At 50.5% G+C, this 17,334-nt stretch overlaps 1 protein-coding gene across 6 annotated transcripts in view; it reads right to left on the minus strand.

The window, feature by feature from the left end:
* The window catches only part of MYH14 (myosin heavy chain 14), a 74,893-nt gene that overhangs the window by 48,704 nt on the left and 8,855 nt on the right, over window positions 1-17,334 (minus strand). For 4 of the 6 annotated variants that reach the window (XM_014560781.2, XM_032487633.1, XM_032487632.1 and 1 more), the window contains 9 exons: window positions 16,385-16,541; window positions 13,536-13,563; window positions 13,308-13,410; window positions 12,640-12,663; window positions 11,325-11,417; window positions 10,912-10,975; window positions 8,157-8,255; window positions 7,040-7,180; window positions 398-493 (listed from right to left, as the gene is read on the minus strand). In XM_014560781.2, the coding sequence (XP_014416267.2) occupies window positions 398-493; window positions 7,040-7,180; window positions 8,157-8,255; window positions 10,912-10,975; window positions 11,325-11,417; window positions 12,640-12,663; window positions 13,308-13,410; window positions 13,536-13,563; window positions 16,385-16,541 (805 nt within the window). The remainder of the gene's footprint in view (window positions 1-397; window positions 494-7,039; window positions 7,181-8,156; window positions 8,256-10,911; window positions 10,976-11,324; window positions 11,418-12,639; window positions 12,664-13,307; window positions 13,411-13,535; window positions 13,564-16,384; window positions 16,542-17,334) is intronic. The other 2 variants (XM_032487635.1, XM_032487636.1) reach the window with 1 other exon arrangement.

A 17,334-nucleotide genomic window follows, 5' to 3' on the forward strand; every position in this document is an offset into this window, starting at 1 on the left:
CCCAGTAGCTATTTCCATTTGGATTTTAAAAAGAGGAACATCAACTATACTTCTGCTTTTGAAAAGCAAAAAATAAAAAATTAAAAGGTACATGCATGCAGAGCACAGAGGCCAGGAGGAGATACGCCCTGCACTAACGGAGGTTCCCCATCAGCTGGGAGGGGTGAGGACGACAGAGGATCCCGCTGTTCCCCCTCCACCTCGTTTTGGGTCACTGGTGGTGTTCACATTTTCAGCAGAGCTCATACTTATAATCAAGAAAAGAGTGGAAGATGTTCCTTTGATAAGGACTCAGCAGAGGGCAGGAAATCGGAGTGGTCCTGGGTTGGAGACAGGTCTGGCTGGGGAGGGGGGTGCTCTCTGCGTGGCAGGAGGGGCAGCAGGCAGGTGGCGGTACCTGTGTTGTCAGGCATGGAGGCTTGGTCGGTGTTTCGCTCTCTCTTCAGGACGATGTTGCCAAACTGGAGAACTGCGGAGACCATCCGCAGCATGGCTAAGGGGCAGCAGAGAGAGAAAGAGATCATGCGTGGCTCCAGACCCTGATGTGTGGTCTTAACCACCCCCTTAGAAATCTAGCTTAAAAATCCAATGTCGGGGAGGGGTGGGTAGAGTGCATGCTTAGCATGCACAAGGTCCTGGGTTCAATTTCCAGTACCTCAATTTAAAAGGAAAAAAACCCCGATGTCAAATCAAACCACCGCCTGACCCTGGGCAGGTGTTTTTTCTTTAATTTTTTTTGCAGGGGGTAGGTAATTAGTTTTTTGTTTTTTTTAATCGGAGGTACTTTTTAAAATGATACAAATGAATTTATTTACAAAACAGAAACAGACTTAACAGACACAGAAAACAAATTTATGTTTACCAAAGGGGAAAGGAAGGAGGGATAAATTAGGAGTTTGGGATTAGCAGACACAAACTACTATATATAATATAGATAACCAACAGGGTCCTGCTGTATAGCACAAGGAACTATATTCAATATCTTTTTCTTAAACTGAAGAACAGTCAGTTACAATGTGTGAATTTCTGATGTACAGCATAATGTCCCAGTCATGCATGTATTTACATATATTTGTTTTCATATTTTTTATTAAAGATTATTACAAGATATTATCTTGTAATATCCTATAATGAGAAAGAATATAAAAAAGAATACACATATGTATAACTGAGTCACTTTGCTGTACACCAGAAACTAACACAACACAGTAAATCAAATATACTTCAATTAAAAAAAAAAAAAAGGCAGAGGATTGCCTCGTGGGACCTCAACTGAGTCTGCACTGGGCAACTCAAAACTTTCACCCTTTTGTGAATGACCTCATTGACCACAAAAGCACCAGGATTATTGATTTGGGAGTTACAAATACAGTTAGTGTACATGAGAATTCTCAAACGGGGAAGTTGCAAATGAAGATGGACTGTATTTGCTTGTCTGTGCAGAATAGAGAAATCTCACCCTAACTGGGTGATGCTGCCCCCGAGAGGACGTCTCAGGAACTTGCAGGGATTGTTGGCACAGTGATGGGGGCCACCAGGCAAGGTATTGGGGGGTGTTTCTGGATGTCACAGATACTGGGCAGGTGGGGACCAGAAGATCCATCAAGATCATAACTCCTTGTGGAAAGTATCTTCTAATCGTGTCCTCCACATACAGTAAGCAATCCATAAATGTGTTCATGAATGAACTTAAGCTTGCCTCTTTGGGGGGAAGAATTCCTTCTATGTCCCCACTACTTCTGGGATTCAGTCTAACCCCTTATCAGGGTCTTAGGCACCATGTCCCCAACTCTCCCACCTACTCCAGTTTGGGGACCCCTCACTCACTCCAAGCAGCCATGCCGATCTCCTTCCATTTCTGCCAACAGGTGACACTCTCTCTTGCCCCCTGGCCTTTGCCCTGACAGTTCCCTCCACCAAGAGGCCATCCAGCACCATCTACACCTGCTTAATTCTTGACCATCAGAGCTCAGCCAACAGCCACCTCCGCCAGCAGCTGCCCCAACCCTTCCAAGACCTCCATGACACATCGTTACTGCTTTAGGACCTCCCAGCTGTCACTCTTCCATGGGATCAACTTTAATTTGTGCATTTGTATGCTGTGACGCTCCCTGGGGCTCAGCACTCCAGGGGAAAGGGGCTTGTTCTGTCTTGGTCATGGTTAGCTTGGCGGCCCCAGGCTGCAGGGGTCTGGCCCAAAGACTCCATCAAGTGTCGACTGAATCAATAGACTAAAGAATAAACGGCAAGGAGTTCACTAGTCGGGGTACATTATTGAACAGTGGGAGTTTGCTGTGAGGCCTTGGGCATGCCGGGGGGCCTCCTGGGCCTCAGTTTCCCAGCTGGGCAGTGGGAGGGGCTGGGCTCATCTGTCTCCGTTTCTACCTGTTTGGGGGCGTCAGGGGCTGGGTGGACCAGGACAGTGGAGAGTCCTGGAAATGCTGGTTTTGATGGGGGTGGGGCAGGGAAGCACCTTCCGAAAAAAATAAATGACATCTCCTTATAGACCCATAACTGGCATAATCACCCCTAACAAACTGAGTGGCCGTTCATCCTTAACCTCAGCTCAGACCCCGCCCAGACTCGAGTTCCCCTAGTGACCTTTAAAATGGCCTTTTACAGTTGGCTGAGGAACCTGCATTGGTGCCAAGCATCCGGGTGAGTCTGACACCTGAGGAGTTGGCAGTCAGCTCTCGCGGGTGACTTCAGACCAGCCGACGACAGTGAGCAAGTCCCAGCCTGCGCTGGCGTTGGCAGAGGCGTGGGGCTAATCGTGCTGTGATGGCCTCAAGTAAGCAGGAGCTCACCTCCCTGTGTGCCAGGCTCCCTGCTCAACCCCTCAGAGTATCACTGACGGTGCCAACGCGGACAGAGATGGGAAGTGGGGAGGGAGATGGAGGTCCTGACTCCACTGGCCCCCGACGCTCTCTGCCCCCAGGCTTCCCACAGGTGACCCAGAGGCGCCCTCTTGCCTCCCTGGGAACGGATCACCAGTCAGCTTTGGAGTCAGTCCCGGGTTCCACTGCCTCTTTGTTAACTGCAGTGAGTCCTAAGGCAGACATCCCACCTCCCTGGACCTCCGTCTCCTCTTTTGTCAAAAGGAGAGTCTAGGAAAAGGTGACCGGCTGACTCCACTGTTCGCAAGTGAAACACAAACTAAAACTGTTATGAGACCCCATCCACCTGCCGCACCAGCAAAAGCAAAAAACTCACGACAGTGGTTGCTGGCTTGCGCGTGGGGAAACAGGTGCACCAGATATCCGGTTGGCGAAACTGGAAACTAGCGCCACCTTCTGGATGGCGATGAGGTCGATTCAGTACAATTTAAAAAACACTCGGGGTTGGGGGAAGGGAAAGGAAGGCGGTTAGCGCCGAAAGCCAAGAAGTTATCAGCTGGTAATTGTTGGATCTGGTGCCAGGTGCCCGGGGCGGGGGGGGGGGGGTTCGTTACCCTCTGCTCTCTACTTGCATACCTGTTTGAAAATTTCCGTGATAAAAAGATAAGAATCAAAATTATTCAGCAATAAAAAGGAAAGACGCCCAGATACTTGCTACTGTATGGATCAACCTTCACACTATTAACCCGGGGGGAGGAAGTCAGCCACAAAGGATGACGTACTGTATGATTCCATTGATCTGAAAGGTCCAGGATAAGCAAATTCTTATAGACAGGAAGCAGAGCTGTGGTTACCAGGGGCCAGCAGTAGAAACTGGCCCGTGATGGCAAAGCCATGCAAGTTATCCTCTAGGGCCACTGAAAATATTCTAAATTGTGATTGTGCTGATGGCTGCACAACTCTGTGATGGTACTAGAAGCCACTGACTTGCACAGTTTAATGAAGTGAATGTTATGGTATGTGACTGACATCTCAATAAAACTGTTGACTGTTGGTGGGAATGTAATTTGGTGAAGCCACTATGGAGAACAGTATGGAGGTTCCTTAAGAAACTAAAAATAGAGTTACCATATGATCCAGCAACCCCACTCCTGGGCATATATCTGGAAAAAACCTCTAACTTTAAAAGACAAAAGCCCCCATGTTCACAGCAGCACTATTTACAATAGTAAAGACATAGAAGCAAACTAAATGTCCATCGATAGATGAATGGATAAAGAAGCTGTGGTATATATATATATATATATACCACTCAGCCATAAAAAGAATGAAACAATGCCATTTGCAGATAAATGGATGGACCTACAGATTATCATAGTGAGTGAACTCAGAGAAAGACAAATACCATATGATATCACTTACATGTGGTAAAAAATGATACAAATAAACTTATCTACAAAACAGAAATAGATTCACAGACATAGAAAACAAACCTATGGTTACCAAAGGGGAAAGGGGAAGAGGGATAAATTGGGAATTTGGGATGAATGCATACACACTACTATATCTAAAAGAGATAAACAACAAGGACGTACTGTATAGCACAGGAAACTATATTCAATAGCTTGTACAAACCTATAATGGAAAAGAATCTGAAAAAGCATACATACATATGTATAACTGTATCAGTTTGCTGTACACCTGAAGCATTGTAAGTCAACTACACTTCAATTTAAAAAATTTTTTAAAGCTGTTACATTTCTGTTAAAGCTGGGAAAAAAACAAAAATTGCACCTCTCCTTGGACTCAGCATTTCGTTACTAAGAACTGATGCTACAGTTCTGTTCACCCAGGAGCACAAAGACCTACCTACAAGGATGGTCTTGACACCTTTCTTTGTGGGGGGAGGGGAGTTCATTCCAACAGCAATGGGATGTAGTCACCCTAAGGGTGCGTCTGCAAGGGACAGGGATCAGTTACAAGAATTACAGTTAGGGGGGAGGGTACAGCTCAGTGGTAGAGTGCGTGCTTAGCAAGCACGAGGTCCTGGGTTCAATACCCAGTCCCTCCACTGAAAAAAAAAATCACAGTTCATCTAAACTGGGAAATTTCATACAACCGCCAAAAAGACTGAAGTTCACCTATTCATACAAAAACAGAATAATTGCCAAAACCTACCATGTGGGGGGAAAACACAATAGTATGGGGGTGATGAGCTGACATTTTAGCCCAGTGCTGCCCAGGACCTCGGCCAGGCTGTGGGGTGGGGCCTGATGGGCCAGATGTTTTCACCATTAGTTGGTACATCTGCAACGGTCCTGGGAGGAAGGTCGGTGCGGGTGGGGGGGTGGGCACATCTGGAGCAACCACTGTGTGGGAACTTTTGAATCAGAAGAGAAATATCGTAACATTTTTATCAACAGTAGGGCTGAATATCAGCCCTGGGGCTGGAAAATAACCTATAATGTGTGTCTTTTCTTTTTACCTTACATGTCTAAAATATTTCTGGAAGGCCAGGCAGGAAGCTTAACAGTGGAAAACCAGGGCTGTGGGCCTGCAAGAGCCTCAGATGCCTCAGATTTCACGCGAGGACCTTTGATCATATTCAGATTACATCACTACATGCATGCTTCAAAATTTTTCCTTTGAGATTGCCAAATTCGGAGCTGCTGCCCACCACACAGCAAGGCAGCCCCCCAGGGAAGTTTTCTGAAGGTGACCTGTGTCAGGAGGTCAGGCGGGACCCAGGCCCCCACTGTAGCCTCCATCTGAATTTGTTTGTCAGTTGCCCAGGAGGACAGGCAGGCGGAGCGGTTACGCAACTGTGGTTGGGAAATCCAGCAGGGAGGCCAGAGACCCTGTGTCAATATGCCCTAGGATCCTGGCCTGTTTGCAGCCGGGGTGGACAGCCAAGCTGGCACTGGGTCTCCAGCCTTCGTCATTGGCCCTGGAGCCAACAATAGCTCCCAGGGCCTCCCGCAGCGCCGGAGAATGAGATCCAGTCCCGGCCCCTGCTCGGCCCTGCTCAGGGTCTTTCTCTACCGGACTGGTGAAAGGAATCACAGTTCATCCAGACAATGAAATGCCAGGCAGCCACAGAAAGGACTGAGGTCTGCCTCTACGTGCATGTTATGGGTTCAGTCATGCTCCCTTACTGTCCCCAAAATGATACATTGAAGTCTGAACCCCCAGGACCTCTCGGAATGTGACCTGATTTGGGTATCGGGTTGTTGCAGATGTAATTGTTCAAGTTAAGATGAGGTCACATGGGAGTAGGGTAGCCCCTAATCCAATATGATGGGTGTCCTATAAATGGGATATTTGCGCACAGACATATACACGGAGGCAGGTGATGCTTCTACAAGCTAGAGAATGCCAACGATGGCCAGGAAATCACCAGAAGTTACAGGAGAGGAAACGAACAGATTCTCCCAGGACCAACCAACCCTGCCAACACCCCAATCTCAGACTTCTGGCCTCCAGAACTGGGAGACAATTTCTGCTGTTTAAGGTTTCTGGTGTTTTGTTAAGGTGGCCCTAGCAAATGAATACAGTGTTGCAACAGAACTACTGTGAAAACACAGTTTGGTGAGAAAGGTGGGAGGCCGCGCAGCATAACCTGTGATGATGATCTGGGTATTTCAGCCCAGTGCCCTCGAGCCCAGACCAAACAGGGCTGACCCAGGGCCAGGGTCTTCCCTCCACCTTCATTTCAGCCCCCTCCTGGCCTCCAGTGCATCCTTCACCAGCCCAGAGCTGCTCCTCCACTGCTCCCAGCCCTCCCATGGTTCCCCAGTGCCTTCAGGACAAAGTCCCAGGCCCCTAGGCTGGCATTTGAGGCCCTATCTGCCTCTGCAGCTCCATCTCCCCATACCCCTCAGTCACCCACCAGTTAAATCCATTCAAGAAGTTCCTCAGACATGCCACGCCTTTCCTGCCTCAGGGCCTTTGCACATATGGTTCCCTCTGCCTAGAACACTCTTCCCCATATCACCAGTGCTCACTCCCTCAGCTCTCCAGGCTTTTGCTTGACTGAACATTGCCATCTCAGTGTGTCCTTCCTGATCCCCTATTTAAAGCTCTACCTTCCTCCCTCCTCCATTCCGTTTTAGTTTTCAAACGGAGAAATGAATGTCCAGGTCCCCTGCCTACCCATGTGGGGTCCACCCCCACCCTTTGCTGGGGGCTCAGAGCTTACTCACAGGTGATTTCCTCATGGGTGAATCCCAGGACCCGCAGGGACTCCAGCGTCTCCTGGAAGAGCTCGCGCTCCTGGCCGGGAGAGGACGACGGCCCGTTGGTCAGGAAGCGGTAGTGGGAGAATGGCTCTAGGAGAAGGTCAGCTGTAGGGGAAACAGGTGAAGGCCAAGGTCAAGAGTGAGCTGTAGAGTCAGACTCACTTCCAGGCTTCCCTGGGACGAGCATCACTTCCCCACTAGGAACCTCGGTCTCTTCCTCTGTCAAGGGTGTGAGGATGCTTTCTTCACGGGTTTGGTGGGATGGGCCAGGCATGACATGGGTACTTAGCACATACTAGACCTTTCCTCTTCCCTCCTTCCATATTGATTCTCAAGTCACGGAATTGCCTAGAGCAGACAGGAGCCGCCCACTGGCAGAAGCAACAGGGCTGCGGCTGCCCGAGTTAGCAGAAGCCACAGGACAGCAGGGGACATTGGCAGTTGGCATGTGGGTTCGGAAGCCACCATCAGTGGGCGGCTGGGTGCGAAGGGGTCAGGAGGCGGCCGGAGCTACAAAGCTGAAGAAGCCAGAACGAGATGGGGCGGGGGTTGGGGGGCACTGTAAAGGAGAGAGCCTCAGGGTGTTTCCACAGCCCAAGGGCAGGAGGAGTGCAGAGCAGGAGACAGGAGGAAATCTCAGGCAGGAACCAGGAGGCAGTAGGCGCTTAGAAGCCACACAAACCACGATCATCAGGAACCCCGAGGTGGCAAAGCTGGAGTCATCACAACACCCGCTGGAGGAAGCAGAGCCCCGGAGTTTCAGCAGAGAAGTGAGGGTGAGCGGGAGCCACGTGGCCACGGAGCTGGTGTGAGCAAGGCTCAGGAGACAGCAGCGGGAACCAGAGGGCAGGCAGCCCGGGCCTGGGGGTGGCAGGAGTCGGCTTGGCAAAAGTCGAGAGGCGGCAGAAACCAGGGGCAGCGGGGTCCAGGAGGCAACAGAATCCACTACCCAGCAGTAGCCTGACATAAAGCAGGTGCTCGACAGAGGTTAGTGCCTCCCACCTCCTCCTCCCCGGGCTCCCACCAGGTCTCGCACCCAGTACCCCACTCCTGAGCCCCCAGGGAGCCACTGGACACTGACCCTTGAGCTGCTCTCCAGCGCCTCCCAGCAGCTGGTAGAAGATGTGGAAGCTGCATTCGTCCTTGGCCTGGCGGATGGCCCGCGACTTCTCCAGCAGGTCTGGACGGGGGCAAGTCAAGGTGCCACAGGGGAGGGGACCCCACCTGCTCTCCCCGAGGAACAGTGGAGTAGCTCACAGCCCAGGCCTGCAATCTGGCCACTAACTGGACCAGTGGCCTTGGACATGTGACATTTAAGCATTTGTGCCTCAGTTTCCTCATCTGGGCAAGGGGCTTGATAATAACACCCATGAACAAAGTGTGGTGGAGGTAAATGAGTTATATGTCAAACACCGGAGCCCCGCAGTAAGAATGCCTCCTGCCATCATGACCCTCCCAGCTTCAGCTGCCCGGTACGGATACTGGGGCTCTCAGCTGCTCCCTTCTAGGAAAGCCACATGGCACATTTACACACTAAAAATTGGCGAGACACCTTAAAGGAACATAAATCACCTGATAATTCGGGTCCCACACTGAGGGGCCACTGAGCACATATTTTGCACAACTCTCATCATGCAGACCCGCCTAGGGGAGCCTTGCCTAAGAGGGACTGCAAACCACTGATCAAAACTCCTGGGGTGCTAACTTGCTCAAATGAGACAGGGAGGACCAGAGGGAGGGGATCTCACAGGGCAGGGTGGGATGGGGGGAGCACGCACAACCTGGGCGACCCTGGGTGATGACTGCCCTGAGCCTCGGTTTCCTCTTCTGTGAAATGGGATGATAACAGCACCTGCCTCACAGGGTTACAGAGAAGAGGAGCTGAGAGAACACAGGGAGAGTTCTTGGGACAGCGCCAGGCACATAGTTAACACTCAAGAAACATCGGTCAAGCTGACACTGGTGCTGAGGGGTCAGGCTGAGCCCAGGATCCATCTGTTTGACCCAGAATTGGTACTTTCCCCGTGAACATCAATCCATAGGCTGGTATTGGCCCTGAGGCTGAGACAGCTGGGCATGAGAGCTGTGGGCATGGCAGTCCCAACTGGATGGGGAGCATGGGAAGTTAACATATGGAAGCAGGCAGAGAGGACCAATGGGAATATGAGGCTGTGGGAACCACAGGGTCAGAGGAGGCGGGAGGCGGCAGGATGGATGGAGCAAGAAGAGCTGTGAGCCCTAAGCAGCTGTGGGAGCAGGAACTGTGATGCGGAGGAGTGATGACCACAGGAACACTGGGGAGCAGGAGCCGGTGGCTGAGGGGGACATGAGGCCATGAGCCCAGGGCAGCAGTTACCAGGCAGCAGCTGAGTCCAGGGGGCCCAGCTGCTTGATGGAGAGATGCCCATTTCCTTACTCCCCGAGCGACCCTACGAATACCCTTGTACCCACACACTGCTGCCCAACCTCCCCAGATGACGAGGGGCAGAGTTTCTCAGACACCCCGGGGATGGGGATATGATTTACAATGAATATCGTTCACATTGCAATCACTAATTATTCCTCAACAATATTAACATTAGAATATTATAATGTTATAATCACAGTGCTGACTTTAATCATTAATTTCTAATAATAATAGCTGGTTCTTGAGTGTTTACAATGTGGCAGGGCTGTGCTGAGACTTTGATTCACAGTGTCCTTCAGACCCTTCGAGGGTAGGTTCTATGATTCTTCCCCTTCTTTTCTAAAATTTTTAAAAAAAATATCTTCACATGCATTTTATTTTTATTTTGGGTTTTTTTTTGGGGGGGTAATTAGGTTTATTTATTTACATATGTTTTTTAATGGAGGTACTAGGGATTGAACCCAGGACCTTGTGCAAGCTAAGCACACACTCTACCTCTGAGCTAAACCCTCCCCTAGCTGTCCCCTTCTAAAGATGGGGAAACTGAGGCACAGAGAGGTCAAATCACGTGCCCAAGGTCCCACAGCTCCAAAGCAGAGCTGGGATGCCAACCCCGGTCCGTGTGATTTCTTTGCTCATTCTCTTAAGTCCTGCGCTTCGGGAGCGTCTGTATTTTTATCTTTTCAGCTCCTACTGAACACGCATACCGCCTGCGCAGAAATGGGCTGACACGGAGACTGTCGGCCCTTAGCTGGTGTCACGGAATCTGAATTTCGGGAGGGTTCATAGCATTCCCAGGCTGACACGAAGGGTTTTCCTGCACTGAAACTGTGCAAACAACACGGTTTCTGCAGAACACCTGCCTTCCTTCAGGGAGCCTGGAATTTGGGTACATGCCTGGAAGAGGGTGCCTCTGTGACCAGCCCCCAGTATAACCTGGGGAGCTGAGTCTCGGATGAGCATTCCCGGTAGAAAACATTTCACACGTGTTCTCACACCTGGGAGTTAAGCACGTCCCATGTGACCATAGGGCATGAGGATTCTGGAACCTGGTGCTGGCTCCCCACACTTGGCCCCACGCGCCTTCCCTTTTTGCTGACCGTGCTCTGCGTCCTTTCCCTGTAGTAAGTCAGAGCCGACTCTCCTCCCCAAAGCAAGGCAGTGCTGTCCTTCTCATCAAAGCGATGGGAGCCCCCGCCCTCCTCCCTCCACATGGAGAGGCTGCGTCTGTCCTTCCTGAGATTCTATGACCCCTCCCCTTCTGCAGCATGGGAAGCTGAGGCATGGTTTCTGAGCAGCAAGGAGCCAGGCTCCCTGCATGTGTGGACGCCTGTTTCCTGTAAGCGGTGAGATCCCAAGGGCCCCTCCCCTTGGCCGCCACCCCTTGTACCCCTCTCCCCAGGCTCCCCTCTGGACCGTGAGAGGATACAGGTCTCAATGTTGGCGCCCACGATGTATCCCGCAACGTCGAAGTTGATGCGGATGAATTTGCCCTGCGAGAGAAGGCGGGAAGGGCTTAGCTGAGCCTGAAGTGCACTGCCAACCCACAGTCAGCCTTCCCGGAGCCAGGGCTGCCTCTCAACTGTTTCCCTCCCCGCGAACCTCACTGCAGTCACAGGGTTCTGGGGGTGGGGGCTTCCTGGAGAATTCAAGGTCCAGGCCCCTTGACCTCTTCCCCCAGGACCCAGGTCTCCAGCCCCTTCATCCCTCAGACCCAAGAGCCCCGGCCTCCAGCCCTCTCCTCCCTCAACAGACGCACTCATCCTGCCTCCCCTCAACCAGGATACTCCCAGCTTCTGCTTCACAGACACGCCCCAGGGACCGCCTGCCCCCAGCACTCACGAAGCGGGAGGAGTTGTCATTCTTCACAGTCTTGGCATTGCCAAAGGCCTCCAGGATGGGGTTGGCCTGAAGAAGCTGCCGCTCCAGCTCACCCTGGGGATGGCGCATCAGTGAGCACCCGGGCCAGGGGAAAGGGGGCGGGCTGGCCTAGCTCTGGGGGTTTGTGTCACCGCTGGCTGAGTGTGCGTGAAGGGTCTTTGTGTGTCTGGGTGTGTGCTTGCTTTCCTGCACCTGGGTTGTGCCCTTCAGTTGATCGTAAAGGGAAGCAGGAAACATCTCCAAGTCACATGGTTGAGTGGAAACCAAACCAAACAAAAAGCAAGTTGCGGAACACCTACAGTGTGATCTGATCCCACTGATAAAAAATGAAATGAGAAGAAAAAAAAACACCACAAAACAAGACTCCCATTTCTACAGGTATAGATACATAGTTGTAAACATTTAGAGAAAGGTCTGCAAGGATACACATCAAACTGTCAACAGTGTAAGCCACTCCAAGGAAGGAGGACTGAGAGAAGGAAAGAGGAATTTCACTTTATCTGATTTGTAGTTTTTGTTGTTGCCGCAGTGAATATGGACTCATGTATCACTTGTAGAATTCATTAAAGAAGAATCTATACAACCTATGTAAAGTGCTTCAAACTGGTGTATAGTAGGTGTTCAAGAAATAGGAGTTTCCTTCCCCAGCCAGGCTGACCCATGGGTAGGGATCTCACTCTGAACTTCCTCATAGCCACCTCAGTGTCAGAACCAGAACACAGTAGGCACTCAGTAAATGGCAATCCCCTTCCCCTCCTTCCCAGCCAAGCTCTCAAAGGCATCGACTATTTCTTTAAATGCCCTGTAAGCCCCTCAGATGTTAGCCTGGGCTGGGTGTACACTGTAGACCTATAATAAATGGCAGTGTGGGTCTGTGGGTTGTGTGAATTCATGGTGTCTACGGGCCCTGTCTAGGCACATTTAGCAGATCAGCAATAAATGATAGTTTTGGCCTCTGGGCTGTTTCATGTTGGGGTCTGGGGCCCATCTGCACATACATGATAGGGCTAACATAACCGGCTGTGCAGGCCAGGACTGCACACATGTAGTAGGACCATACAAAATGGCAGCATGGGCCCTGGGTGTGTGCACAAGGTAGGGCTGCATTACATGACAGTGTAAGGCTCGGTGTGCACATAGTAGGACCACCTTAAGTGGCAGTGTGGCTCCCTACCAGGAGTGACCATCAGTGCCTGGGGCCCAGTCTGCCAGGAAGACCTTGGGCTGGGGTGACTCAGGTGGTACCCATGACTCAAGGTGATTCTTTGCTACTCACATAAGACACGGTGCTGATGGAGGCCTGAGGAAGTCACGGAAGACCAGACACGGACCAGGACACGGACCAGGACACAGCACATGGAACGTGGACAGACACACAGGTGAACTGGCGGTCTTGGGGGGTGGGTGGGGCAGGGGGAGAGACGAGGGGCTGGGGAAACTGGCCATGTGGAATACGGTGGCCCCAGGAGGGACCATAGTGCTGGGGTTTGAATCTATTTTGGCCCTTCCTGGGGGTGTGGTCTCTGACCCCCGCTTCACCCTAGTTGTGACTTCGGTTTCTCATTTTAAACACAGGAAAACAACATCCACCTCACTGGAGTATTAAGGTAATGTGAGCAAGGGGAATAGCACTTTATAAACGCTCACTTAGAAAGGAAACGTGGGCATGGCAGGAACCTAAGTCAGATCAGACACACAGTGGGTGCTCAGGAATGTAAGCACCTACTATGTGTCAGGAGCTGTTCTAAGGGCCAATGAGGACAAAAACTGGCCCTTGCATTTTTTTTTTTTTTTTTTTTTTTTTTGCCTGGCCTGCCTCTGCTCCCAGGAATATATCAAACACATAGTAGGGACACAGGGAGTTATTGGGAGAAGCAGAACCTGAGATGGAGGGGGCATTGCTGGTGGCCAGGTCCAGAGTGTGTTCCAAAGCAGGTCACTTACCGGAACACCAGGCTCCTTCCTGCCCTTCGGTGATGATGCTACATGGGCAAGGTACTGGATGACTTTCTTGGTGTTTTCTGTCTTCCCAGCCCCAGACTCCCCGCTATGGGGGGACAAAGGGAAGCAAAAGTCGTCAGCAAGGTCACCAGGTTAGCCCTGCCCATTCCAAGCAGAACCACACCCAGCCAGGACCCCACCTCCTCCAGGAAGTCCTTCGGGATTACTCACGTGCAGAGAATGGATTGGTCCTCACGATCTGTAGGGGACAGAAGGGGACATGTCACCTGGGAGAATCCCTCCAGCAGGATGCTGGCCCCTTATGTTGGCCACACCCTTTTCAAAATTCTTCCCAAGGGCTAAGGAAGAGCTTGGGTTTTGATATGTGACCTTCCTGGATTCTAAGACTGGACCCTGCCTCAGCCGCTTGCTTGCTGCTTTGTGATCGTGGGAACAACTGACTGAACATTCCAACTGAACAGAATGGAATTCATTCAACACACTTCCATTTGCGCCGTGGCCATGTGCTGCCTTGTGCTGAGCATTGTGAGATTCAAAGACATGAGTGAGACATAAGCCCCATTTTTCAGATGGGGAAGATAAGGCACAGAACACCTCAGAGACTAGCCCAAGATCACACAGCAAGGCAGGGAGATGGCTGGGCCTTGAACCCAGGTCCGTATGGCTCCCAAACCAGGCTGCTAACTGAGGTCATATTGAATGCAGCTCTCTCTCTGGCTTAAAACTACCCAGAGGCCTCCTGTCATGCTTAAAAACCATGCACCCTTTCATCATGGCCTCCAAACCCATCTGCACCATCTTCAGCTCTGTCCCTTTCCCCAGCCTCACAGGCCTCCTTTCTGTCTCTCAAACATCTCCAGCCCGATCCTACCACAGGGTCTTTGCACTGGCTGTGCCCTCTGCCTGGAATGCTCTTTCTCAGCTTCCTTGTCCTTTAGATCTGAGCTGAAATACAGCACCTCTTCTAAGAAGCCTTCTGGCCCTCGACCCCTACCCTCAGTCATTTCTTATGACTTTTGACCAGGGTTTCTCAATCCTGGCTCTACTGACATTTGGGGTTGGATGATTCTTTGCAGTAGGGATCATCCTATGTGCTGTAGGATATTTAGCAGCACCCCTGGGCTCTAACACTAAATGCTAGTAGGACCCCCTCCCTGGTTGTGACAATTAAAAATGTCTCCAGACATTGCAAATGTCAGATCATCTTCACTTTGGGTTTATATGCTTTGTGTTCCCCACTCAAGCAGAAGCTCCATGAGGGTAGGGACCTTGGCAATTCCCACAGCCATCAGTGCCTGACACTTGGTAGGTGGTTAGTGTGCACTTGGTGAAGGGCTGTGTCGGGCTAGGGTGAGCACTGGAGGAGACAGAGGGGACGGAGCTGTGCTCTGAGCCCTCAGATTGGTCAGATGACCCACCAATGAGCCACCAGTCACCATCACTACCATTTTGTGGCCTGTTTTGTATCCAGGGCTGAGCTCTGAGATCCAGGATCTCACTCTTACGCCTTTGAATCTCACATGCTCAGCACAAGGCGGTACACAATCAGGGCTCAAAATGAAGTGTGTTGAATGAATTCCATTCTGTTCAACGGAAGTTGATTCTCTCTATTTTACAGGTGAGGCTCAGAGAGGGACAGCTGCTTTCCCAGGGTCATGCAGCAAGCAAGAGGCTAAGTTGGGGTCAGGTATTAGAATCCAGGAGGGTCATACGTCAAAGCTCCCAGCGCTCAGCCCAGGATGAGGACACAATACACAATGTGAGCTACAGGGAGGCAGCAGTCAAGAGCCCTGGGTTCAAATCCCACCCCAGCCCCTCCACCCACCAGTGGGACCGTGGACAGTGACTTCACTGCTCTGAGCTTCAGTTTCCCCATCTGGACTCCAGAGACAATGGGCACACTTGCTTCACTGGATTGCTGTGACATTCAGTGTGTTAATGCATGAAAAGTGCTTGATACAGAGTAGGCCCTCACCCTTATTTTCTTGTATATTTAGTCCTAAATTATATTAACTAATATATAATAATAACTGAAAATTGTTGTAAAATATAGATAACAGATTATATAACCCAATAAAAGAAGGTTACTGCTGACTAAATACAATTTATAATGTGACTCTAAAAAGAGAATATACAAATGTTTGCATAATACAGGTATAGATATATTGTATTTGATACCAGCTGTTCTCAGACTTGAGCCTGCATCAGAATCTCCAGGGGAAACCCAGGGGTCTTGTGAAAATATGGACTGCGGAGCCTCCCCACTGGGCTTTCTAACTCAGCAGGTCTAGGGTGAAGCCCAAGTTCCCATTTCTAACAAGTTCCCGAGAGATGCTGATGCTGCCGGTGAGGGGACCACCCTCTGAGAACTGCTCTATTGTGCAGTCTAAACAGATGACTACGACAGACAATAGAAATGTAGCCTATAGGAGGTGACAGAAGTATAACGTGCACAAGATAAATATACTGCTGCCTACTAGTAAATGGCGTGTGATAGAAAGATACAAAATGTTAAATGTTTAATACTTTGTATGTATTAAAATAGATGATATATAATAAATATATAATGAGTGCATTATGGCCACAAAATGCAAATTATGGAATCTTGCCAGGACTGATCTACACTGTCATGGGGTGAATGGCAGCCCCTTCAAAAGACATCCTTGAGCAGTGTACAACCTGCCCAGCTGTACACAGTGACTCCCATTGTCTAAGGGGCTGCCAATCCCCCATGACAGGGTAGATCATATCAACAATGTAAATGTGGAATGAATGAACATGCTTAAGAGTCACTGTTTCAAGAGAAATTTTTGCAGAAGCCTGGCACCAATTAGCTCCCAAATGATACTTGTTGAGAGAAGGGGTAAACACAAAGACAGATAAAAAGGGGCCTGGCTGGTAGGACCCAGACCCTGGCCCACTCAGCCCCCCATTTGTGTTCCCTCCTGCCCCCAAAGAAGCCTCACAGCGTCTGAAATCCTTGACTTGTCATCTGATCCTGAGCCCCAGCCCAGTCCCCACTGAAAAGGCAGGTCCAGTAGCCCCAGCCCCACACTCACCCTGGAGCATGCTCCGGTAGGCCCCCTCTGTCACTGCGTACACATGGGGCGGCACTTCGTGGCGCTTCTTGCCCCGGTACATCTCCACAATGGCCTCCGTATAGATGGGAAGCTGCTTGTATGGGTTGATGACCACACAGAAAAGGCCGGAGTACGTCTGCAGCAGGCAGAAGAGAAAGGGCCTCAGCTGCCTGCCTTCCTGCCCCCCGGGGGCAGCATGGGAGTGCCATGTACAGCTGGGCGGGTTGTGCACTCCCCAAGGACATCCATCCAAGGAGCTGCCATCCATGCTGTGACATTTTCAGACTAATGGCTGAAAAGCATTGTTCCAAAGTATACATGGGTGCTGTACGGATGAGGATTCACTCAGAGAGAATGTAGCCTTTGCAGTCCACCACCTGCACTCACACACACATGAGGGGACCGTGTGCAAGTTCATCTGCTGCATCATGGTAACAGCGAAAGACCGGAAATGCTCTGGTGCACGGTCGTACAATGGATCCCTATGACGTTTTTGGTGTATACAGCTGGAGAAATATCTCCAAAACATTACCAAGTGAAAGCGACCCAGGTAAAAAACTGTTTGCATAGAAAAGCGTGCAAGAAGAGTATTTTTATGAATTTGCTGGCATAAGTGTAGAATATTTCTGGAAGGGTGTTCCCAGTATCTGCAGCAGCTGAATCATGACAGGGGCATGTCTGTGGTTTCTACTGATAACAGGCTCACAGGACCTGCTGACAAGACCGTCTTGGTGGTTCACTCTTATTGGAGGACATGTTAAATGTCAGGTTTGAGGTGCATGAAAAGAAAGATGTAATTTGAGGGGGGGACCCAAGTTCACGGACGCCCCGAATTTGTCCACTCACTCATTGGGTCTGAGTTCAGGACCCTGCAATGGTTTAAGAACTCTTCCAGCCCCCACAGAGCATTGGGAGGACAAGAGGCACTT

Source organism: Camelus ferus, chromosome 9 (genome assembly GCF_009834535.1).
Source record: "Camelus ferus isolate YT-003-E chromosome 9, BCGSAC_Cfer_1.0, whole genome shotgun sequence".
NCBI lineage: Eukaryota > Metazoa > Chordata > Mammalia > Artiodactyla > Camelidae > Camelus > Camelus ferus.